The 26,524-nt window shown below is 34.6% G+C and overlaps 2 protein-coding genes across 3 annotated transcripts in view; one reads left to right on the forward strand and one right to left on the reverse strand.

The window, feature by feature from the left end:
* On the forward strand, window positions 1-4,024 carry DKK4 (dickkopf WNT signaling pathway inhibitor 4). Its single transcript, XM_033105033.1, has 4 exons — window positions 1-857; window positions 1,919-2,069; window positions 2,521-2,673; window positions 3,500-4,024. Exons 1-4 carry the CDS (start codon window positions 747-749, stop codon window positions 3,748-3,750), a joined length of 666 nt encoding a protein of 221 aa, XP_032960924.1. The 5' UTR covers window positions 1-746; the 3' UTR covers window positions 3,751-4,024.
* The window catches only part of POLB (DNA polymerase beta), a 27,188-nt gene continuing 1,496 nt past the window's right edge, over window positions 833-26,524 (reverse strand). The window contains exons 3-15 of one of the 2 annotated variants that reach the window (XR_004422907.1): window positions 24,573-24,639; window positions 21,396-21,470; window positions 20,704-20,762; window positions 19,188-19,237; window positions 17,199-17,250; window positions 15,570-15,624; window positions 15,400-15,472; window positions 11,892-11,962; window positions 11,144-11,230; window positions 6,768-6,832; window positions 6,129-6,268; window positions 4,996-5,153; window positions 833-959 (exon numbers count right to left, since the gene is read on the reverse strand). Coding sequence is in view for 1 of the 2 variants with exons in the window: in XM_033105032.1 (XP_032960923.1) it covers window positions 5,059-5,153; window positions 6,129-6,268; window positions 6,768-6,832; window positions 11,144-11,230; window positions 11,892-11,962; window positions 15,400-15,472; window positions 15,570-15,624; window positions 17,199-17,250; window positions 19,188-19,237; window positions 20,704-20,762; window positions 21,396-21,470; window positions 24,573-24,639 (889 nt within the window). In the remaining variant the exon portion in view is untranslated. Of the gene's footprint in view, window positions 960-4,911; window positions 5,154-6,128; window positions 6,269-6,767; window positions 6,833-11,143; window positions 11,231-11,891; window positions 11,963-15,399; window positions 15,473-15,569; window positions 15,625-17,198; window positions 17,251-19,187; window positions 19,238-20,703; window positions 20,763-21,395; window positions 21,471-24,572; window positions 24,640-26,524 lie in introns of those variants that run through there. The other variant, XM_033105032.1, reaches the window with a different exon arrangement.

Genomic DNA, 26,524 nt, shown 5'->3' on the forward strand with positions numbered 1-26,524 from the left:
ATTATGTTCACAGCTTTTAAGCTACTTTTTTTTACATCTGGATGCCAGACCAAATCAGAAGGCATTTTCTCTCGTTTCTATCTGTCTTCACTATCTGAAACACAGTTTAAAGCTTTTGAGTATATTTTGTAACTCATTAGTTTTTGGCATCCTCCATAGCACATTGGCCAATATGATTCATCCTTTCTTTGAGCACAATTAGCTGTGAAAACAGATCTTAGAACAGACTCCCTCCACCCCCAAAGGATTATTGAAGGTAGGAAATGCAGGTGATTATCAGAGTTTGCCTTTGATACAGACATCCTGCTCTCCGCTAGCCCTTTGAACTAACTTTGATATGCAATAATTAAGAGGGATCCAACCCCTGGAGGAGAAGCCGCTGTGGCCCTGCCTCTTCTCTCCTTCTATTGAGTCCTTGTTTTGAACTATTGATCAAACAGATTTGAAGGGATTTGTTGAAGCCTGTGTGGGGTAAGAAGGAAGGAAATGAAGCAGGAGGGAGGAAGAGAGAAATGAGGGGGCATATCTGGTTATAAATAGTTTCAGAAAGAACCACTGGTCAGACCTCGCTCCTCCTACTTCGCACACCTTACTCAGACGTAGATTTGCTTCTCTCAGAGGAAGGAGTCGCAGGCAACTTGCTAAGGTTTCTTTGTGGCAAAAGCTCTGTGGTGGGTGGTGGGTTTCGAGCAGCCCAGCCCCGGAGGAGAGGACTGAGACGGTCTAGGACACCGGGCGATTGAAGGATGGCGGTGGTGGTCTTGCTGGGGCTCAGCTGGTTCTGCGCTCCTCTGGGAGCCCTGGTTCTGGACTTCAACAACATCAAGAGCTCTGCCGACGTGCAAGGGGCTCAGAAGGTAAAACGCAGCTAGGGAGGAGGGGACGCTGTGCGCTCCTGGTTGGCGGTGCTGGATTTGGGTTTAAGTGAGTCCTTCAGATTCCCGGCTGAAATACCTTACCTGGAAGGTAAATTGGATTAATTTAGGAGTTGGGAAGACACCCAGGTAGAATCCAATGGCCTTAGGTATTAACATGTTAAATAAGCAAAGTGGCTTTTCAGGGCACTCAGCTATAAATTTGCCTATAAATTTGGAAGGAAAGTAACATTTAGAAAGCTCTGCCGCGTGCCAGATCTTTTATGCGTAATAGTTCATTTAACCTTCCTCACAACTTGAGATAGGCATCACACCTCCTAATTACGACGATGAAAATGAAACTCGGAGGTTGAAGAATTTAACCACGGCCACACAGCCAGGACATTGGGGCGTTGTTTTGTGCCAAGGTGCATTGTTTTGTCACCATCTCACTTCAGAGAATTGTTTCTAGGGATCCTTTTACATATACATGAAAAAATATCAACTGTAGATGAGACAAATTCGTCTTTGATGTCTGTTTCTCGGTGCAAATGCGGCATCATTAAAAAATCAAAAAGGACAGTTCACTTGGGTAAGGCTCACCACAGTGCTTTTTGGCAAATGGGTGCAGTTGATGTGAATCATTAGAATATAGAATTGAATAGGAATGCCACAAACACCAACCTGATATTTATATTTAAACTGTAGCATAGCTTGTAGAGTTCATAGCTATATATCAAAAATCTCAATCATCTGTAAGGCACACATGAGAAAACATTTTCTTCCATTTCCACAAAGCATCAGAATTAAATTTTGAGTTTTAAAAGTAGGACAATTTTTCAGACACCAGTTATCTTGGCTGCACATGGGTCTCTCTCTTCATTGGTGATTCTCCCCTTTGTGAGAAACCCAATCATATTGAAAAGTTAGGATGCTGCCCAAGGTTTGCCACAGCATTCACAGTTCAGCTCTGACTTTGCTTCCTTTACTTCCTGCCTTGAATCAAAAGTCATCTTACGTGGTGTTGAAGTCCCTAGCCCTGTGACAACACTTTCTCTTCACAGGGCTCACAGTGCTTGTCTGACAATGACTGCAATACCAGAAAATTCTGCCTCAAACCCCAAAATGAGAAGCCGTTCTGTGCTACATGTCGTGGATTACGGAGGAGGTGCCAGCGTAATGCCATGTGCTGTCCAGGAACGCTCTGCATGAATGGTAAACTATCATCCATCCCTGCAGGACCGCTTTGCTCCAAAACTGAAGCCAGCATCTGAATCTCAGAGACTAGAATATTCCAAGATAAGCATTTCTGAAGGTTTCCTGGATCCATGCTTGAAGTAAATTCATACAACTCACTTTTCTTGATGCAACAAAATAGTGTTATTTCCTGGCAACAACTCTTGACAGCAATTTGGAGATGATTTTAAAGGGAGGGTACAAGTTGGAATCTTTCAAATTCTTCTGTTTTCACTTGGATTCCATTAATTACTTAACTACCTTCTTTGCCATATGAGCATGTAAATATTTAGTGCACGTGTCCCAGAAATCTAGAAAATTATATATAAACTGGAGGCAGCAGTACCGCCAAGCGATATAATAGTATGATAATTAGCATGTCTTTGGTTCTAATCCTTGAAGTTAATAACTACACCTGGTTTTCTCTCAGATGTTTGTACTACAATGGAAGATGCAACCCCAATATTGGAAAGTCAGATTGATGACCACGATGACATCGACATAAAAGGAACAACTGAGCATCCAATTCAGGGGAAAAAACACAAAAGGAAGCCAAATGTTAAGAAATCACAAGGCAGTAAAGGTAAGAGCAGCTTCTGAATACTTTAAAATTTTTTTTTCCTCCTCTAAGGCTCTTAAGGATAGGCTGAAACTGACTTGGCTCCTCTCCACCAAAACCACATAGGGAGCGTGTCCTGTTTCTAATCTCTCCCCCTAAGCAACTATGAGATTGGGCAGGGAGTAGCGTAAGGTAGTCAGCAGGCCAAGAGGACAGGGGAATAGCTATAATTATGGACTGGTTAGCAAGAAAACCTTTCATTGTTTAATTGTATTTTACATACACATCTTTTTACAGTCTGTAATTTAACAAGTGGCAGTTTCCCTTTTTAGATCCTCAGAATACAAAATAGAGACGAACGTAAGCACATTCACTTTTCATTCTTGGGAAAAATACAAACTTCACTAAGATGCTTTTTAACAAATTGCAGTCTCAAATTCCAATCGTCATAAAATAGCTAGAAAGTTTGAAGGTGGTGAACTGGCCATTCTTGTTTCTGTCTTCAGGTTCACTGGGCCCTTCGTAAGTAATGGTCTCGCTTTGTCAGTATAAATGCCATTTAAGAAAACATTGATGAGTGATACTTATTTCATTTCTCAAGACTGGAAATCCCATCTTTCTTTGATAAATGTTTTAACTTTATACAAAAATTTGTTCTGTTACGTAGGGCTGAAATTTCCATTTCATTATTGCTTTTGGCATAAAAGTCGAGCTCCAGGAGACCTGCCTGTTGTTTCTGTTTTCACTTTGCGGCCCTCAGTCCTACACCCCATGCATTCATCCCCATAGCACTCCCTCCACATGCCACGTTCCCCATTCACTGCTAAAGCTCATGTTCATCTTGTTACAGGACAAGAGGGAGAAAGCTGCCTTAGAACTTTTGACTGTGGACCTGGACTTTGCTGCGCTCGTCATTTTTGGACTAAAATTTGTAAACCAGTCCTACTGGAGGGACAGGTGTGTTCTAGGAGAGGGCATAAAGATACTGCTCAAGCTCCAGAAATCTTCCAGCGGTGTGACTGTGGTCCTGGACTAGTATGTCGAAGTCAAGTGACTGGCAATCGACAACATGCCCGGTTAAGAGTATGCCAAAAAATCTAAAAAGCTGTACATATTTCAAAATAAAGATGACTCGTTATTGTATTCAAGTAGAAATTGCAGACATTAATTTTTAAATATTTCCAGACACATGTATCTTATAGCAACTGAAATAGACTGGGCTAGAGAACTTGTGATGAATGGAAATCAGCTTTGTTCCTGCAGAAAAGTGATGTGATTCTATAACAAGAAAAATTAATTTTTACCTAGTGATTAAATTAATTTAAATAAATCTTTAAGTAATTTCTGGTGAAGTTCTGGTGACTGACAGTAGCTTGGGGGAAAAAAAGTGATGGTATCTGCAGTTTGATGAATTTTTATATCCTACCAGTGAAAAGTATCACAGCAAATACTATTTTTTCTTAAAAACCCTATTGTTTGTTTTCTTTCATTTCTTGGAAGGGAAATGGCATTTCACTACAAAATAATTTGGTTAATAAATAACATTCAAAAGGTAATATCATCTGTACAGTCCTTTTTTGTATAGTCCAAAATATTTTCACATATTTTGTTTTTAATAACTTTACTTAAAATTTGTTAACTTTTTATATTTTGTATTTATACAGTTTTAATATTTCAAAGCTAGAGCTTCAATGAGTGTTTTTAGTTATATATTTTTACCATTTGAATTTAAAATTTACCTTACAGGAAAAGTAGGGCAAAAAAGTGAAATTTTTGTTTGTTTGAAGTTTAAGAGGCCATATTTTGTACATATGGGTACAATTAGAAGTGATTTTTCTTAGGGAAGCTCTTCTGATGGATTACAACCAGTTGCTACAGATTTCATTTAAGTGGTAAACCACATACTTGTTCATCTATTTAAGTTTTAAGCATAGATTACAAAATTGAATATGGGCCAACCAAAGAAAAAAACTAAATTTATGAAATTCTCTAGTTTCTAAAAAATATTGAACCATCTTCCAGAGGCTAGCCTCTGGGTATACCTTAACTGAGTAATTTGTAATCAGTAAATAGGAGTAAAGGTACTGGGTAATGTGGTTCATAATATAAGGGAAGAAAATGAGAAAATAAAAATTCCCATTAAAGAGTTGCTATCACCTCACCTCTTAATTCTCTCTACTAAACTCTTAATAAAGTGTGCTCATGAACATAAATCTAAATTTAGACATATTTGCTAGTAAAATAAGAACAAGATCACCTAACAACAGTCCAAGAGATTTTATTGACTACAGTGCAAGCTAAAGCATGAAGAAGAAACAACCATTTAAAAACACCAAAGACCCTTACATAGCAAAGGTTAAGAAATAAATTAAGACTCCTGTTGGGCTGTGCCTGGGAGAAGGATAGGCCTCATTCACTTCGATCCTTGGGTTCTCGGTATTTCCACTGGATGTAGTCAAAGATGTCTTTCTCGCTATCCACTGGCAGGGGTTCTCCAGCAACTCCTGAAAGTAAACAGAGAAAAGAGACTTACGAACCAGTTTTGGGATTCAAGAGATATATGGGACTCACTTTCAGAAGAAAAAAAAATGGTAACAAGCCACTAAAAAAAAAGATACTGACTGCCCCTATCCTCCCACATGAGCTTGTGTTTGTCACATATGTACCAGTGCTATCCATTGTATCTATCCAGATATCCATTGTAGCCACTATATATTATATGAAATACATACCCTAGTTAGTAGTTAGTTATAACTCAAACCGCGGTCCTTGGACTAGCAGTAGTGGCATCACCTGGAAACTTCCTAGAAATGCAGACTCTTGGGGAGTATTCCAAAGCCCACTGAATTAGAACCTGCATTTAATGAGTCTCCACGTGGTTTGTATGCACATTGACCTATGAGAAGCACTGCCCTAGTCTATCAACGACAAAAGCCCTATTTTATTTCATTAGGACATTAGGACAAAATGACAAAAATCTTCATTTTCCTAGCAGACAACAGTAAACAACAGACTATATTGTGAAATGTTAACAAGATCCATAAGACAGAGATTCAGCAATTCTTATTCTTTAAACTTTCAAAGCATGGGGCCAAAGCTACCAGGTTGGGCCTGGCACTAAAAGCACTGATACCCGGGTTCTTCCTAAGTCTTGGAGATACATTTAAAAAAATAAAAACTCTATAGATCAATAAGATTTTGTTTTACTGACCATCATAGTAGAAAGGATCTAATCCATTCTGATAGGATTAGAAATAATTCTTGCCATCACTGGGCTTTCAACTGAGGGCCTGGGAGCATGTACAAATTAAAGCCCCTTTTGTTGCCTGAGGGACTAACAATACAGAGAAAACTACAATTAATTAGCATAGGTACTTAAAGGCTTTTTAGAGAAACTAAAGTTGCTAAATCAAAATACCTTTGAAAATAACTTTCTCTCCAGATGACTGGGATTCTCTCTAATGGACACAAATACTCACCAGTGACTCCCAGGGGACGGATTGTATATTCATTGATTGTGAAGCCCTTTTCTAGGGCATGAGCTCTCATATTCTTATTGAAAATATCACTCCCCGTGAAATAGAGAACACCACAATAATATTGATCCTTGGGTATCAACCTAAAAAAAAAAGATAGATATTTTACTACACATTTCAAATTTAGCAAAACTAAGACTTAAAATCAATACAGAACAAAATGCCTATAATAAATCTATGTGGCCTAATAACCTGGACAAGAAATTATCATTAGGTAGACTATTCAAATTACTCCAACCTTGCAACTTAGTTTTCGTAAACTCTGCTCTACAAGAGGTGTGGAGAAATGAAAAGCAGTATCACTTATTTACAACTAACTTTCCCCAGGCAGGAAACTACTTTTGAGCTGTGGAAGGCATCATGATGAGATGCAAATATAGAGAAAATAAATTAGTTCCTGTAGACAGTCATTATTTACATATTTTAAGGCTAAACATTGTCTATAGCCAGAACATACGGCATTTCAGAATGAAAAGGGGTTTTAGACATTGATGTGAATTCCACGATATACCGGGGGGGGGGGGGGGGGGAGGAGAAAAGAAGGGAAAAGTTAATAGGTCAGCAACGAGTTTTGAGTAATACCTGATATCAATTCTCCTGTGTGGATATTCCTTTTCATCATTTTTACTGGGAAGCTGGCAAACACCCTAAAATGGATATTTAAAAGAGTGCTTAAAGATGTTTTAAACTTCAGGCTTAATTTTAATCAAATGTTATTAATGTGAAGTTATTTTTGCTTTCATGGAGGCAGTTTTTGAATTCAGAGTACTTTTAACTTAGTGGCTTTTCTATGCCTATATGTTATCACTACCTTCCTATTACACTTCACGATAATTAAAGAACTATGTGTGTAACAGCAGGCAGGGATTATAGTTATGAGGATTTGGAGTTTGTGTGATTCTAAACACCAAGCTAATAAGCAAACTATCAAACATGAAAGATGGAGACCAAGGTAAACAGGAAAAAGCAACTTGGAAGTCAGGAAGCAGAAAACAAATAACAAAACAGCTATCAGTAATACTCTCAGATAAGAGTAGATGTTCTGTCCATGAAATATGGGCAGAAAAAGAACACTCAGGGAAAAGGTTTAAATCAAAATAAAAAATCTGACAGCAGAAGTACAAGAGTTTGAAATTGAGGAAATCTCCCAGAAATTAGAAGACAGAGATGAAAGATAAGAAAATTTTAAAAGAAAATTAGAGGATCATTTGCTTCCTTCTCTATAGGTGAGTTTTCATTACACTTCCACACAGTTTTCAAACAGATATTATCAAGGTCTGTTTTTTGTTTTAACTTTTCCTTTTCCAGAAAAATGGGCAAAAATTCTGGATTAGTCAGCAACCCCTAAATATGTAAAAAGAGCTATAAACATCACCAAATTTCAAAATAAAAGTTTCAAATGCCACATTCTAACAAAAATACACAAGTGATAGGCTTCTGGTCCTAAAAAGTAGTCTCATTGGTACACATGTCACTAAAAGCCATACTTTTTGCTCAACAACATAGAAATCTGAAATCCACAATGGGTATTTTCTTTAGCTGTCCTATGACTGAAAGATTAATGAAACCCGTTTATTTTCAAAATATGAAACCTACCTTCTTAGGCATTAACAAGTTCCAACTCAACCTTCAGATGGATCAGAGATGACTTCCATCTGGAATTACTATGAGGTATTACCTTGCGGATATGGGTGTTTGGATGCCACAGGCAATGATCTCGCCATTTGTCACATCAGTAATAGGATTTTATTTAATGGCTTTGTTCCTTTCCTCAAGGCAAATTTTATTTCCTGGACTTTTCTGAAGTGTTAATGTCAAAGAATTTCTCTGTATTATTGTAAATTCTTTATTAGATTAGTGGATTAGTTTTGTTTGGCATTTCAATCAGGTAGCTTCATGCTAAGTGTCTGAAATAAAGCCTCTCTCATTTCCTCAGGGTGGTCAAGGTATCTTCTATTGTCCCTTGAATCCTTACTGCAGATATTTCACAGAAAATCATCCAAGGCCAAACTTGCACAAAATGCTAAAATTTGAAGGGTACTCTTCATACATAAAGCAAACAGGCATCTAAATGCAAAGGAAATTGGTTTTTTCCTTCCAAATGTTATTATATTCACAGAAAGAATAGCTCAATTATCTAAAGACCATAATTTTACAAGAAGATTTGGAATAACCCTGGCTTTCCTAAGGTTTGATTACTATTAAAGGAATTCATGTTTTGAAGGTAACTTGAAAAACACACAAATGGTCATATCTTTAAAACTATTTAAGGTGACTCATTAGCGCAGTAGGTAGCGCTCAGTCTCATAAAACTATTTAGTCAGTGGTTATAGCAACAAGAGGTTTTGAAATAAAGTGGATATGGAATGAGAATGGTTTATTCTACCTTATAAACTGAATTCACTTTGCAACCAATTTCCTTTCAGAAACTGAGAGATCTTCTTTGGCTATTTCCGCTAATGTCCGTGCACTTAGGGTCATTGCTCCAACTCGTGCCTGGCTACTGTACCTCCAGGTATGTGCTTAGGCTAAACCCCTTGCCTCAAGTCTTTCCTCAAGTCTCATCTTCTCAATGAGGCTGCCTCTGACCACACAATACTATTTAATACTATCTCCTGCACACCCATCTCCCCATACTCTGCTCCCCCTTTCTTTTTAAAAAATAGTACTTATTATCTTCACATAACATACTATATAATTGACCTGTTTATTCTGTTCATTGTTAACTATCAGTCCCTTCTCACTCCGCAAATATAAGTTCTACTTAAATTCACTGATATATCCCAACCTCCTAGAACAATGCCTGGAATGTAGTAGGTGCTTAATACATATTTGGTGAATTGACTAAATACACCTTCTTGTCCTATTGACACTCATTCTCACCATTTTGTTCTTTCACATCACATACAATAATGTCTAAACCCGCCTACTCTTAGCAGTCACTGGGATTTGGCTGCCCATGCACTTCCTAGGTAAAAGTCTTCTCTTTTTCTTGATTGAGTAGCTACTAGGGTAACACAATTACACCAGTGTCAGTAACTCTATGTTCACACATACTTGGCTACCCACCTTTCCTTTTCGGGTTACACCCCGCCCATCAGCTTGTAATTTTTCCTTGTATTTTTGCTAGCTGGTTACTACGGCCTCTGTTGGTTTTTCCTCTGGATCTCTCTTTGAGCATCAGCAAAAGACTGTTCAGACTGTAAAAAAATGCTTCTGCTATTGCATTGTGTAAACAACTTCCTGGTTGCTAATTCTGAAAGCAGTTGGTGCACTTCCCCAGTAGGGAGCCCCAGTGCCTCTCACAGAGATGACTACTGGAGGAGCGTTAAGCCAGAAGGGGTGGCCAGAATTTGCCCAGGCATACAATGACACCCTCTTACTATGAAACAAATATCCAACTTGTCTAGGTCATATTATTTTTAGGATTTTATCTGATTCAATGTTCTTAAATGTAAAATTTATGCACATTCATTTTGAGTGAATTAAAAAATCAATCTAAATTTAAAAAGGGTGCTCATGGAGCATATATAAACCCTATTTTAAATAAGATCTCATGTGTGTATATACTATAGGCATAGAGAAAGAGCTCAAAATCTGACAGGTTCAGGAGAACAGGTCATAGATTTAGTTCCCAAAGACTGACTAGAATTTTTATTTTTACCTTCCCCAAAGTAAAACATTGATAAAGTGTGACCAACTTAGGCCATACACTTCCACAGCTCATTAAAATCACCAGGCTGGATTTAAGAACGTGATTTTTTTGCATGATTATATATATGTAACAAAAAAATTTCCATTTTAACAATTTTTAAGTGTGCAGTTCTGTGGTATTATGCATACTCACATTGTTGTGCAACTATCACCACCATCCAACTCCAGATCTTTTTTCATCTTCCTCAAATGAAATTCTGTACCCATAAACACCAACTTCCCCCTCTCCCCTTCCCCCAGGCCCTGGCAACCACCATTCTACTTGCTGAATAAGATGATATGTCAATTATCTCAAACATCTTCTACTTTGAGTTAAAACTGTCAAATTTATTTATTGAGATTTGCTAATTCTAGCATGTCCACTCTTCAAAAGCACAGTCTCTTTCCTTTCAGTCATCTAACTTGTGAAAAGGAGGGGGCACAGAGAAAAGAGATCCAAATGATGTATTTAAGTGAGCAGTAGAATAAAGGAAAGCCTTTATTACCTTAGTCCTAGATTTCTATTTGCCTTCCTGTTGGATTTTACATAGGGCTATTTATTAATATGCTTATAATCCATTTGGCATTTGTCTTGAATCTTAATTCCCTAGGAAGACAGTTTTGACAGTTCATCACAATGGGTTTCACTTTGAAAATATCTGCAAGTGTCCCCCACTATTAACTCCCCTATTTATCATTCCACATAACATGTTTCTTCCTCTGTGCATTCTATCACATACTTTGATTCCTTTTCTTTCTTTGGTGTTATAATAGATTAATACTCTTCAAATAATTCTAATCTCATTGAAGAATTCTGAGTCAGAGAATATGAAAACACTTGCTAGTTTAGGGAAAAAGTTATATGTCAAAGTCATTATGGATATTTTAAAAATAGCAGAGTACGTCTAGTGATCTATTCCGATGGCAGAGATTATTTACCAGTGGGGAATTTAAAAAAAAATTCTTTACTAAAATATTCTGAGATTAGCATCCTGCTAATTCTTTTTCTCTAAGGACTCATGGATATTTAGACTGTAATATTAAGCTACAGTGAGGTCACACACCCAGAATAGTTACTGAACAATCTTTTTTTTTTAATTAAAATTTATTGGGATGACAATGGTTAGTAAAGTTACACAGGTTTCAAGTGTACAATTCTGTAATACATCATCTATATATCACATTGTGTGCTCACCACCTAGAGTCAGTACTGAATAATTTTTAAGGTTTTTTTTTCAGATGTGTTAACTCAAGCGAGTACTTACCATGAATTTTGTTTCACCTTTTGACAGAGTATCTGTAATAAAATGGACCTTTTGTAACTGCTCCACAACACGATGTAACAGCTTTGGCTGTAGAATCATAATTAGGGAATAAGAAAAAGAACAATTACTCTGTTATGGCAAGAAAACATTTTTAAAATGAGTTTTCCGATTATCTGTAGAGAAATGCCTACTTGTCCTATGTTCTGAGTAGGTACATATTTCTTCTAACAGAAAATTCAACTTATTAAATGAAACTTATTTTTAGATACCACCGTCTTTCACCAATATCATGACACACCCAAAAAAACCATCATTTGAGTTTATCTGTTTCATTAAATCAAAAAGTTAACTGTTTCATCTTTAAAAGGTATATATTCCAAAATCAAAAACGTTTACCTTTGTGAGGTAGTTTCACAATATAATATTTTTAATAGAAAATATTCCTTCAATGAAAACCTAAACATCATATTAAATAACTAAAATATCTATGATAGACAGTAATTCTGGAAATGTTTTACTAAATTTCATTTCTTTCAAATGTTAGACCGTCCTCCCAATTCCTTGTGGGAAAACACGTATCCCTTTCAAAAAATTATTGTGCCTTTCACAGAATTCAATCAGTATGAAACATTTCAATTGACTTTTTATAAAGATTAAAAAAAAATCCTGAAAATACCAAACTATCATTTAGAAAATGATACTCACTGCTATGTAAGACTGATCCCATTGATTATAAATTCTGAGGTACCTGTTTGGTTGACTCAGAGGTAAAGCTTGGATGCGTCAGGAGAACGTCCATGTCACCGCTGGACTCTGCCCCTATGACAACAGAGAAGATGTATGGAATTCTTCAGGTAAATTTGTCTATTGGGCAAACACAGAACCAAGGTGATGACACACATAGAAGAGCCTTACTTCTCACAGTCTATCTTTCTATTTCACTGTGCTTCATATTTATAATTAGTTAAAAGATTTCAATTTTCAGTCCAACTATTCAGGTAAATTGATGAAAACAGCAGAATCCAGTATAAGAACAGTAATTGGAATTAGAAATTGCACACAATTGGTTAATTTAACGTATTAAAAATGCAGCTAAGTATTTTATAATGAGTAAAAACATTTAAAAATAGCTTTAAAATACATCTATAAATATTATATATCTAAAAATCTCAAACAACATGCTGTGTGTAAAGTTTAATCAGAAAATATTTCAATTCTTGTGATTGAACTTATTTAATGAAAACTGGTAAAAACTACTATTATGGTATCACGGATAAGAACACAGCACCTTATAATGACTTAGGCTTTCATTTTGATCTCCACTCTAAAACCATCTAACTTCAGGCAGATTATATATAGCTAATTAAACCTTTCTTTTACTATAACACCATGAAATTTTGTCTTCATTTAGAATGATTTTTTTCTATGTTAAATGTCTTCTTTTTTCAGTATTGTACATGAAGACTATATTCCTCTAGACCTCAATTTCCTTGTGTGCAAACTACTAAAAACTACTATGCAGGCCACTGTTCAACTAAGAACTTATGTAAAAGCATCTGGAATAGAACCTGGCACACAGCAGGCACACAATAAAATAATTGTTTATTGCCTCTCTTTTCATTTTTATAAGTATAATATATAAAAAATATACTGTTGGTCACTGAAGATCTTGCAGTGTCTCTGGATTGTGATCAATACATCAATAATCTTTAACCAGATACTTAAACATAAAGAAGACTAGATTGAATCTGTGCTGATCCCAGCACATTCATGGAAATTATTTTAACAAAAAAATTTATTGTCTTCTTTTCTTCTCATTTCTTTCTTCTAAAAGCTGAATGTCTTCCACCATCTACCTACCACCAGAAATGTATTACTCTATCTATTTAAAAAACAAAAACAAATTATTTGAGCAAAAAGTAAACAAGAAACAATCCGAGGGGCCATTAATCGAGGACTAGATAAACTATGGCACATCCACGTGATCGAATGTTATGCAGCTATAAAAAATAAGAAGCTTTCTATATACTGATGTGGAAAGATCTCCAGGATGTATTTTTCATGAAAAGAGTAAGGTACACAGTACTGTGTATTATATTAGGTTGGTGCAAAAGTAATTGCGGTTTTTGCAATTATTTTTAACTTTTTAAACTGCAATTACTTTTGCACCAACCTACTATTACCTTTGTGAAAGAGAAGAAAGAAGGAAACCAAGAATGTACATTCACATTTACATGCAGAAACATGGAAAGAAAACATAAGAAAGTGGTTATTAATGGAACAGTAAGGAGGGAGGGAAGAGAGTCAACAAGTACCGGATAGAAGAGAGCCTTCTCCCTGTATATCATTTTTATATGAAAGCACGTAACCATATAACCTACTCAATAATAAAAGTAAAAATAAAATAAAAATATAGAAATCCAGAAAGGTTGTCATATCCAGAAAGGCTGTCATATTCATGCATGTGGCTTGCTGTGCATGACGGTCTATGTTTTGAAAATATAGATTCCGAGGCCCCACCCAAGGAGAGTCTTATTTAGTAGGTTTGTAGCAGGGTACAGCAATGTGTATATTTTTTTTTAAAACTTCCTAGGTATATCTGGTGCACAGACAGACTTGAACAACCAGTTAATTTTAGTCCTCTCATTTTGCAAATGGAAAATAGGATGTGAAGAGACAAACTTAACTTAAAATCATATAGTGATACTAGCTATTAAGGAAATACAAATCAAAACCACAATGAGATACCACCTTACATCTGTTAGAATGGCTATTATCAACAAGCCAAGTAATAATAAGTGTTGGAGAGGCTGTGGAGAAAAAGAACCTTCACACACTGCTGATGGGAATGTAAAATGGTATGATACCTATGGAAAACAGTATGGAAGTTCCTCAAAAAATTAGAATAGAATTACCATATGACCCCGGGTATCTACCCCCAAAAATCTGAAAACATTTATCCATAAAGATAAATGTACACCTATGTTCATTGTAGCATCATTCACAGTGGCTAATGGGAAACAACAAAAGTGTCCTTCGATAAAGAAGATCTGGTACATATATACAATGGAATATTACTCAGCTACAAGAAAAGATGAAATAGTGCCATTTAAAACAACAGATGGATCTTGAGATTATCATGCTAAGCAAAATAAATCAGACAGAAAAAGTCGAAAACCCATATGCCTTCACTCATATGTGGTATATAAAACTGAAAGCAACAAACAAGACAAACAAAGAAACAAAAACTCATAGATACAGACAATAGTTCAGTGTTTACCAGAAGGTAAAGGTGAGGAGGGGGCTGGTAGAAGACGGTAATGGGGGTCAAATATATGGTGATGGAAGAACTGACTGTTGGTGCTGAACACACCGTGCAATAGATGATGTATTATGGAAATAATGAAACCTATATAATTTTACTATTCAAAGTCATCCCAATAAATTTAGTAAAGATTAAAAAAAATCACATAGTGATAGATTGGTCTGAGAACCCAGGTCTTTTGGCCCTATCCAATGTTCTTTCTACTTATCAGCAGTTATGGATTTAGTTCGTTCCTCTCCTCAACTCTAGATTCTTACAGCAGCTACCCAGATAACTTCTGTAGCCCATCACCTACTTCCTAAGCAAAACTCCAGAGGTGGCCAGAGATGCAGTCAGATATCTATTCTAAAATTTTTAAATAAAGTTTTTCTATTCCAATTTTTTTTGTTTGCTTCTTTTCTACTCCAATTTTTAAAACTAATATTTTTAAAGTTATATTACCCTTCCAAAATTTTGAGCCAGTGAGGGACCATGATTATGTGATTCTCGCTTTGCTCATATTCACATAGTAAATGGAGAGCCACAGAACCTTGTTGTTGTGAGAATTGATTTTGAACTGGTGCTTCTGAGATATTATTCTTAGATCCATTATATTAAACTGAGAAAATACAAAAACTAAAACAAACAAAAAAAACTACCCATAGCTTCACTAGCATCTAACCACTATTAGTATTTTAACATACCTAGAATTATTTTATAAATTTTTATTAAAATTAGCCATTAAATTATCATTCTGTAATAAATTCAGTATGAATTTCCTAATTTTCCATACATGTCTCCATCTACATACAAATAAATCTAGCTAAAACTACCGGATCTTAATAAATCTATAAAGTAATACAAATTATATCTTTTTAATCCATGTTTTTCATATATATTAGGCAATTTTAACATCAAGATATGAAAAACCTAAGATTAGTAAGTATGTTACCTCGTCTGAAACTGCCACAGACTGTAGCAATGTACTCAGAATCCACTTTTTTAACTTCATTTAGTACAATATCCTAATAGAAGAAAAATTAAGTCATTATTCTAAAAATGGCTCTTCACCAAGTGAAAGTCTCAATTCTAATCAAAGAATACAATTTAGCACACTCTTACTTGCATTTGTAACATCTCTTCACGAGGAATTCTTTTCTCAAAGTCCTCAAAATATCTATAAAGACAGAATAAATAGACAAAAGATTTTTGTGACATTTAAATCTTCTTAAAAATTAAATTGCCTACCATATCAAGTGTCCTTACACTAGATCATTCAAAAATCAAGATTAAAATTTATTAAGAAGACAACAGTAAAATGGGGTGGGGGTGGGAGGTTTATTTTTAACTTGGATCAAAATCCTAAAGTGTCATCCTTTGTGATATTCCAGATATCCATTAAACTTATTTATAAACTTCACATTCATATACCAAGAGTAAATAAATATATTTAAGCTAGTACCTTTCCAAATTAGACTGCTCCCTATTGGCAAGTCAAGGGGTTATAGTTTATTGTTCTTAAATCTAGCAAAATTATCGTATTTTAAAATATTATCCTAGTAGCATCCTACATGGATGAATACAGACAACATTATGCTAAGTGAAAGAAGCCAGTCACAAAAGACCGCGTATTGTATAATTTCATTTATATGAAATGTCCAGAATACACAAATCTGTAAAGACAGAAAGTAGATTAGTGGTTGCCAGGAGCTGGGGGGTAGGGGTGGAGTGAAATGAGGAGTGATTGCCAATGGGTATGGGCTCTTTTTGGGATAACAGAAATGTTCTAAAATTGACTGTAGGGATGGTTGTACAACTCTGTGAGTATACTAAAGCCAACTGAATTGTATACTTTAAACGGGTGAATTTTATGGTGGTATATGACTTCTACTTCAATAACACTGTTATAAAAATATTATCTCAGTATGAAATAATATCTGAGAATAAAGCACCTGTCAAAACCAATTCTCACAACAACCAAGATCTTCAGAAGATTTCTATTTACTATATAAAAGCAAAGAAAGAGAGAACTATACTCCCTGGTCTCTTACTGGCTCAAAGTTTTGGAAAGGCAGTATAAGTTTAAAAATATTATGGTAAGGTATCAACAGGACTGAATCACCAACAAGACTATGTAAGACTAGAGGAGATACATGCTTATGCAGGTACATAGCTTATGCACTACATATTTTAAATAATCGATTAGAAAGGGGGTTCCAGATTATTTTGGCATACACAATAATAGCCGATGCTGATATACAACAGACCTACGAGCTATTCCTTTACTGTTATTTAGGTGTTTGAAGTTTTCTTCTTTGTTTTCTTTTTATTTAAATTTAGTGTTTCATGTTCATGTCCTACCTTCTTAGGTAGACTCTAAACTTCTTAAGGGCTACACTGAGCCTGTTTCCATCCTTACCCCATACCCAGGACAGCACTTTGTACAATGTAAACATAAAATCAACACCCGCTGACTGACTGATGCACTCAGGCTGTGTTTTCAGAGGAAGTTTCCTCCTAAAGTCAAGAGAATGAGGGAAATACTGAAGACAGGCAAACCAACTGGAAGGCAATAACAAAACCTATAAATATAAGCAGATTCTTTATAGGAGTTTACAACAAATCTTAGCATTTCTGAATAGAAAACAAAATGGTTGTGTTCAGCTAACTTTTATTATGATGTATGGAAAAAATGGCTATAAAACTTTTACTTTTACATCTCAAGGTTCAAAAGAAAATTTGCTATCTTACTTCAGCCCAATTCGCTGATGATGGTTCAATTTATCTTCATTTTTTCTGAGATCTGTATAGAAGATTAAAAAAATTAAAGTGCTAATTTAAACATTTCTGGAAAAAATGCTAAATTCAGTAATCCTTTTTACAAAGAACTACCTGGAAAATATACTGAAATGACTTTGAAAAGACAATGAAAAAAAATTTCAGATATTAAGAATTAGATAAAAGTGACTCTTCAAATCAATGTAATAAAACCTAGCAGTTATTTCATGATCATTTTGTTTACGGAATCAAAATTTCAATTATAGTTATATGGAATAGTAAACATACCAATATCATAACAAATTTCACTGACTATAGCAAAATGCAGCCTTATAAAAATCTATATTGCTTAATTTATGGTTAATAGCAACAGTAACCACAGCTTCTGAATGTATTATAAGTAAATTCATTCATATTGTTCATTTGTTCATTCAATCCTTCAGTTAGTATTTATTGAGTACCGATTTGCACAGGCACTGTGCTAAAAATACTATTGAAAGGAGAGGTACTCTCCTCATTTTTTAATTTAAAAAGATGTCATATCATAACACCGTATCTTAAACCTAAAAGTGACTTAGTTCCATTTGGAAGTTGCTCTTTTATTGGGCATGAGTACAGGAGTAAGCCTTGTTAAAGAAACAGCAAGGTAAGTGTGCTTCAAAAGCAATTCCTATAATCATCCTTATAAATTCTCTCTGGAAATATAAAATGGAGAAAAATAAGCAACTTTATTATACATGGAGCACTTAATATTTCTCATAGTTGTGTGTACATAGAAAACACTAAAGTACATGAGTAAAAATGAAACAGGAATATTGAATTTGTTATATATACTTGTAGATATATCAAGTTATTGTATGTCTGTGAACCGTGAAATAATGTGATCCTTGACACTCCCAAGGATGCAAAAAATACTTTTGAGAAACAAATTTTTGACCTCTTTATTCAATATTTCACTCAGATAAACTATATATGCCACAAGCAGAAAAGCACAAACTCTGAGACGTGGTAGAGTTCATTCTCTAGCCACGTGGCTCACACATATTCTTAGTAATTACTAATTAATCATGCCTCTTAAGCGTCACTTATTATTTTTCAGTACTTCTAGGAACCAAGCACTCTGCTAAATGCATTACATACATTACTTCATTAAATCGTATGAAGCAGAAATTATGATACCATTTTATAGATGAGAAGTGAAGCGCCATAGTCATTCATTCTAATAAAGTGGTGGAGACTGGATTTAAATCCAAGTCAGTCTCTAAAACCTGTCCACCTAACCATTTGGGTTGCTTGCAAGTAGCTGAAACCACAAATATTAAACCCCAAATGCCACAGATGTACTACTATAAGGAATCCATCTCTCTCTCTCTCTCTCTCTCTCTCTCTCTCTCTCTCTATATATATATATATATATACACACATATATATATATATAAAAATATAATATACCCTTGAAATATATGAAGAAATAAATTATATTTAAAGGATTGTTATGTTAAGTTTAAGAAAAGTGTTTCATAATTACTTAGGGTCTATTTTTATCACTTCTTTGAAAGCAAAAATTCATATAATAAGCATTACAAACCTCTTAAGCATCTTTCTCAATATATATGACTTGGCTTTTAAGATGAATGTGTAGGGCTTTGTTGTTTAAAATTTTATTAAAGAAACAAAGGCAATTTAAATCATCTAAAAATCCACAAATGAAATCATTGCCTTAAAGCCGAAGAGCCACTTCTTACTCTTCATTTTCTTCTGAGTTACAAACATAAATATGTTTAAGATGGGAATATAAACTACTCTTTATATCTATTCTTTACTGTAGAGGTAAAAAGAAATCTTATCATTTGTATGTACTAATTGAGACAGGGTTTTTCAAGTTCTAGTTTGTGAGAGCATAAATGGTTCTTCAGGCCCATATTTAATCTGGAATAATATTGACCAGTTATATATACTCACCTTCTAATGTTTTAATTCCTTCATCTACAAACTTCCTTGCAGCAGATGGACTACAAAGAAAGAAAAGCATTATCTCAATATCAAATGAAACTTGGGATCCTTGTAACAAATAACCAATTATGCCTTCTCTTGTCAAACACAGAGCTACTATTGAGCTAAACAAGACCTGCTAAAATGTTGCATGGTTACTTTGGTAATGTTCCATTTCATTCAAAGAGAAGAATTCTTGAAGCTTCAATCTAGAAAGACTACCATGAACTTGGGCATGAAAAAGATGTCTAAACAGCTAGGTGTCAATAGTGCCCACGTATTTTATTCATAAAACAAACATACAGGCACTTGAAAATTGTTCATTCATTCAGTGAAATTTACTGAAGGCCGATTATATGCCAGATACTCTTGTAGGTGCTGAAAATACAGCAGGAATAAGACAAATAAGGACCCTGGTCTTACTTACATTCTAGTGGCTAGAGAGAGATAATAGATATATATATATATATAAACGAACAAGAAAATTTTAATTTATCAGGTAGATGAATTAAAATAGGGTAATACGACAGAGTGGCTGGGTTCTACTTTAGACTGGATGGTGAGGGAAGATCTCTGAGATGATATTTAAACTGAGATTGGCATGACAGAGTCTTTGTACAGAAACTTTGTGGTACAAAAACTGATATTCATGTCAAGAAGCAATGTGGCATAGAAGAAATAGAACTAAAATGGGAATTAAAAAACATGGGTTCTAATTCTGACTCTGCCATAGTTATCTCATTTTCTGTATTTAGCTTTCTGGCCCGGAAAAAGAGGATAATATAACACATGCTCTTTAAAACAACTTCTAACTGACATCTTATAATGGTCTTGGGTCCCCAAGTAGTCAAGCTCATTTTCACTGTACTAGATTTAAAAATTTAAACTATTTTAGAGAAACTTTCATCAAACTGTTGCCTAAATTTGAAAGACTGTCATATACCTAAAAAAAAAATAAGAAGCCTCATTCCATGAAGATTAGAGTAGGTAAAGCATTACAGCCTTAATATTTCATTTCAAAGAAGTCCTCTTTCATGCTAGTCCAAATTTTAAGATAAAGATTCCTTCATTAAAAAAACGCTTGAGTGCTAGTTTCAAATTCATAAGGTACTATGCTAGGTGCTATGGAAAAAGGCTTAACAACTTAAGATAAATATCACGCTCAGAGAAGCAAAAAAGGCATAATCTGGAGAGAGTGATAAAACGTACACAGAGCAAGTGTTAGTGGAGTTTAGAGGAAGGAGAGATTATTTCTGACTGGGGAAATCAAAATGGTTTCATGAAGGAGGTAACATTTGCCTTGGAAGGGGCTTTTACAGCAGAGGCAGCATATGGAGAACCAGCCTCAGACATGCAAGCTGCATGGGCAAAGGCACAGACGTGGAAAGGAAAGGGTTTTGAAGGGAAATAGCATACACTTTCATTTGGCTGACGTAAATAGTGAAATCAACACTACTATTGTGTCTGCTTAAAAAATAGTTCTTACCCAATGCCAGTAACTCGAGTTAGGAAATTGATGGACGAACTCGTATCATCCTGCCGAATCTTGAATGAAAAAAAAAGCATAACAATAATTTAGGAATGCTTTGAGGACTCAAATGATCTTATTGGAAATACACTAGTCTGCCAAGAGACTGCAAGAGCCATTTACATTTGCCTGGATAACCCATACAGAAGTATTCATATATAACCTAAGGGGTTATATTATAGGTATATAACAGAGCAACTGAAGATATCTCATCTCTAATTTATCCAAAACTTTAAAAAGACTTATTCATAAAAGACCAGAAGTAATATAGTTACTATCATCAGAGTGCAACAGAAACATAAAAATGCTTCGGAGAGTTTAAGCTTAGAAATTCTAAAAGATAACATCTTTAAGTCAAAGTTTATAATCTCCCTTCTGAATGGTACTGAAAATAAAGAGCTAATTCTTTCATTTATGCTAACAGTCTCTTAAATGCCACATAAAATAAGTGAACATTTTATAGAAATAATATTCACATTTAATTAATATTCCATTTTTTAAAATGCAATACTTAAAGCTGTAAACTCCCTTCCTCTCTTTTCCTTCTGAGTCTCATTAGAGTGACACCAGTCACCTTTCAATGGTGCTCTACGATAGTCGCCATAAAGGTAGATACTATTATCAAATAAGCAAACAAGTTACAATTTTACCTTTTCCAGTTTACGCAATTTTCCAGTTGCTAAAAACTCATCAATCTTTTCAGCAATTTTTGTTCCTACTCCAGGCTATACAGAAAATTAAAAATATAAAAGTCACATAAATATAATTCTTACTGAATCACTAAAAAGTACAAAATGAGAAATGAAAAACAAATGATTGTTACATAACCAGTTTTGAAACACAGGACACAGAAAATTGAGACCCAGTAAAAATATATTCTCCCAAAGATAAAATACCTAAATGATTGACAAAGGAGAAGCCTTACTAATAAAACAATTCTAAATGATTCTTGCATTTTTAAAATTAACTTTGGTTGTAGAAAAATCAGAAAATATAGAGTTGTATAAAGAAAAATATTTTTTAAATCACTTGTTAATTTCATCACTCCGAAAATTAAACTCTAACCTATCACTTATAGCTTCTATATATTGACTTATTTTCTGCTTATCTATAAAAGCAGAGTTACTATATATGTAGATACATACATTTTCTTACAAAAACAGAATCACACTGTTTTATAAAGTGCTTTTTTCAACTTAAAAATACATCATGAACAAATTTCCATGTCTACAAATAAATACAATTACAGTATCTTTAATGGGTGCATAGTATATCATTGTATAAATACCGTAATTTACTTAATAAATACCCTTCAGGTGAACATTTAGATGGTTTCCAATTTTTGATAACAATGCTGTCATGAACTTCCTCTAGAACAGAGGTTCTCAAGCTTTTGCATACATCAGCATCAGCTGGGGAATATGTAAAAACTCGGAATGCCAAATGCTATCTTAGAATTTCTGACCCAAAAGGCTGCACTTCTAACAAGCTCCCAGGTGATGCTGATGCTGCTGGTCTGGGTACCATACCTAAAGAACCACTGCTCTAGAACTGCACTGTCCAAAATGGCAGCCACCAGCCATGTGACAATTTAAGTTTACATTAATTAAAATAAAAAATTCATTTGCTCAGTCATATTAGCTACCTTCAAGAGCTTACTAGCCAAATGTGGCTCGTGGTTACTATACTGGACAGCACTGCTCTAGAATATAAGCTCTGAGAGAGCAGTGATACTGTCTTTTCAATTTTAGTCCTAGCACCTGGATGACTACCTGGCATATAGGTGCTCAAAAGTTATGAACTAATGAATCTTTGTATACATAGAGCTCTACTGGTTTTCTTAGGATGAATTCCTCAAAGTGGAATTGCGGAGACAAAGGATATATACATTTTCCAGCATTCTGCCACATATCCTTCAGAGAGGCTGTAGATAACACTTTGATCAGCAGTAAATGAGTGTCTTGTTTTTCCACATCTTTATCCACATGGCATATTATACTTGATAGTTTAATAGGCACTATATGGCATCTTGTTTTAATTTGCAATTCTGATTTTTAGCGAAGTTGAACTTTTTCATACTTAAAATGTTCAACATGCATAACACATGTGCCAATTATTTCCTACTCTCTCTTAGCCCTAAGTTCACCCTTCTATATTCTTTTTGGTTTGTTTGTTTGTTTGTTTTTTCTTTTTACACTCTTCTATATTCTTGATTTATTTAATATTTAATAAGTGATTCAAGACTAATGAATGCATATTCAAGTTTTGAAAATAGCAAACACCAGATAGAAATGAGTAAGATTTAGGAAGTAGAATAGATTTGAAAAGGGAAACTGCTTAGGTTTCTCATTTCCTATGTCAGAAGATTCATACTGACCTAAAGCAATTTAGGCCAGGCTATTTTCTATACCTAATATTAAGGAATAAAAAGCAAAATATACATTGTAGGAATTTCAGATTTCTAGAATTATTGACAAGAACTCATATACACCAGAAAATAGGTGTGTTTTAAAACAATAGTGAAAAGGAATAATGAGATTTTCATATTAAGTCCAGTCTTATGCAAAAGGAATTTGGGTACTTTTGTGTTCTTTCTGGGATATACCATAAACTCAGATTTGGGATGAAGTGCATCAGAGCTTGACAGAAGTTTGCCTCTAATAAATGAGTAGGATATTTGCAATCAACATAAAAAAGGAAATTCAATGGTGAAAAAAGGGGAACAGAATGAAAGCAGAAGTGGCTCCTGAGGTAAACAATAGGTCAGTTCACCAATAGAGATATTCAGAATTAAAGTCTAATGTATTTATCACTTGCTTGGCTAGCCTATTTGGGGAGGATATACTGATGCTGAGAACTATTTATGGTATAAAGGATTTAAAACCTATACACCATAGAATGATTCATATTGAGTAATAAATTCAAGACGAAGATGTGGTACATGACTAATGTGGATAATCTGTCACTCAATCTTAAGTACAAGATTTATGGTAATGTTCAGACTCTGAAAGATGAAGATATAAAAACAGTTACAGTTTACTCTCTGAAGGCACTCATGAGAAAATTAAGAACAATCAAATATTAATACCTAAATTCTAGAGGACTTTTATGAAACACAAATGGGTTAAGAACAACAGAAGAAGGTGATAACTAGATGGATCAGACTAATCAAAAGCCATGTCAGCTTGACATCTTTAAGAAAAAATGAATAAGATGGGGTCTTTAAGTTTAAGGAACTTAGAGACATTAGTGAGATTCAGATGAGAGAGAATAATCTGATTATGAATAGGTAAACTTTCCCAGGATATTCTTAGCAATATTATTACAAATTACCAAGAGATGTGACTCTCTAGAAATTGTGACACAACTAGTATACAGGGCTTTATGGAAACTACAGAGGATAGGGCTAAATGCCATAATATACAAATGGGTTTAATCATGTGCTTATTAGTAGGTAAGATCTCTTTGGGAACACTAACTCACATAAATTCCTATACCTGGGGATCAGAAAAAGGTCGCTGGGGTCCAGACATGCTAGTACCACTCTGTCACCATACTCTCTTCAGAACTATACTCAAGCTGAAAATGGGAGTGAGTACATGTATATACGGAGAAAGTAGAGAACCAAAATTGTAATTATATATATTTAAGTTTTTTTAATCCACCTCCTCCCACAATCAAAACACTTTGAGCTTGAAATAAATATTATTCCAAGAAATCTGCTTGTGAGGGACAAGGCAGATTCAAGGAGGTAAATTTAATTTTGTGGGAGTCCACCAAATTTGTACATGTGTGAACTCTTTGATAAACCTCCTCATTAAACTTACCAATTTCTTAGCTTCTGCTCCACTCTTTATTTTATGTGGGTACTTTGCTATCACAGATGCTGCTTTTCTACAAGAAAAAAAAAAAGGAAAACCAATTAGAAATCCAGCGAAGTATTAATTTTTCTTAAACTGTACACATAAAAAAGCAAATATGCCACTTAAACTTTCACCAAGATAATTAATTTTCCATATTCATGTAAAACATAAAAAAAACTCAGATGAGCTGACAGATCACCTACCTCTCTAATTTTTAGAAGTACATCTTGAAAATCCTCACATTTCAGGATAATATGATTTTAACTGTATTTGTAAAACCAGGAAGATAGGAAACCAGTAACTTTTCCTTTCTGGGATTAAGTGGAAAAGTATCATTGGGCCTTCTTTTTAATAGCTAGTTTTTAGAAATTATCCATAACTCTCTTTCATAAAAATGTGCTACTTAGTAGTATTCAGACTACTACTGTGTTTCCCCAAAAATAAGACCTAGCCAGACAATCAATTCTAATGCATCTTTTGGAGCAAAAATAATATAAGACCCAGTCCTATTTTACTATAAGACCGGGTATAACATAATATAACATAATACCTGGTCTTATATTATATAAGTGAATACTGAATATTAATACTTGCTCCAAAATACGCATTAGAGCTGATTGTCCGGCTAGGTCTTATTTTCAGGGAAACACAGTAGACACCCAATTGGCTTACGGATGGCTTTTTTTTTTTTTCAGAATTTATCTTTATTTAGCAGTTTATTCAAGTGCTTTACAGCTATTACAACTAAGGAACAGTATGGAAGGCTATTTTTAAATTCATTGTTTAAAACTGCATTCCTCTATGTCCTTATTCCCAGTTCTTTTTTTTCCCATTGTTCCCATTTCAGTTTCACATCAGGCAGTGACCTAAAATTCTTGCCCATCTCCATATATATTTGGCTCAGTAATCTGGTGACAAATTAGGTACACCCTGAGAGCTGACTGATGGTATCCTGTCTAATTTCAATACTAAATGCAGTTTAGCATTAATGCTGATAAAAAGCCATACTACATCTAAGTCAAAAGCATAAATATTGGATAATCTTTGGAGTCTTGGTTTTTCATTTTATTCTAGCACATATAAACCTTTAGACTTGGATTTCACCTCCTCTTTTAGCACAACACTGATGATGAGTCTGGAAAGGCAGGTTGAGGTCAGTTTGTGGAGGGAATTGTTTCAGTAAAGGCAAGTCGTTCTAGATAATTGGCACAATAGGGCAAAGCCTGAAAGGGAAGACTTAGATCATGAAAAGCCTTTTGTATGTCACAATGCATTTGGGCTTTATCAAGGTAAAGAGGAAATATTTAATTATTTGATATGGAAGAATAACAAGATCACATAACTATTTTGAAAAGAATAGTTTGGCCACAATCAAGAGAAATGTATATAGAGGAAGGAAGGAGCATGCAGGGTGTTACCTGCTTTTCCAAACTTATTTCCCACTCAGACCATATCCCTTAAGCAAACTGAACTAATGCCTTCCTAGAAAATGTTATACCCCTTCAGGTCTCAATGTCTTGGAATATTTTGTTTCCTTTCTCTAAATTGTTCTTCCCCTCACTTATCCCTGGTGTGCTCCTTCAAGACAAACCTGTCTGAAGCCTGCTATGACTCAAATTATAGGGTTGAATAGTTCTCTGATTTCTAGATACTAAAATGTGTGGATCATAGTATAATTAGTTTACATAAGAAGTCACAGGAGGTAAAAAAAAAAAAAAAAAAAAAGGAGGGCCTGTAATCATGTTTGAATTATGCTGAGTGGAAAGGGACAGGGGGAGTTTAGTTTTGAAAAGGTAGAGGTAAAGGGAATATAGGCCTAAAAAATCTGGAGAAAAGCCCAGTGAGATACAGATTTAGAGTCATTAACATACCAATACACAAAGCCACCATGAATGGTAAGATTGCCAGGGAAAGTA

Source organism: Rhinolophus ferrumequinum, chromosome 4 (genome assembly GCF_004115265.2).
Source record: "Rhinolophus ferrumequinum isolate MPI-CBG mRhiFer1 chromosome 4, mRhiFer1_v1.p, whole genome shotgun sequence".
In the NCBI taxonomy this organism is placed as follows: Eukaryota; Metazoa; Chordata; class Mammalia; order Chiroptera; family Rhinolophidae; genus Rhinolophus; species Rhinolophus ferrumequinum.

What these genes read in the sequence shown, in the direction of transcription:
- DKK4 (XM_033105033.1), top strand. Translation starts at nt 747, where the DNA reads ATGGCGGTGGTGGTCTTGCTGGGGCTCAGCTGGTTCTGCGCTCCTCTG. An exon ending in ACGTGCAAGGGGCTCAGAAG is followed by an intron (nt 858 to 1,918) that starts GTAAAACGCAGC and finishes TTCTCTTCACAG; the next exon opens with GGCTCACAGTGCTTGTCTGA. An exon ending in GAAATCACAAGGCAGTAAAG is followed by an intron (nt 2,674 to 3,499) that starts GTAAGAGCAGCT and finishes ATCTTGTTACAG; the next exon opens with GACAAGAGGGAGAAAGCTGC.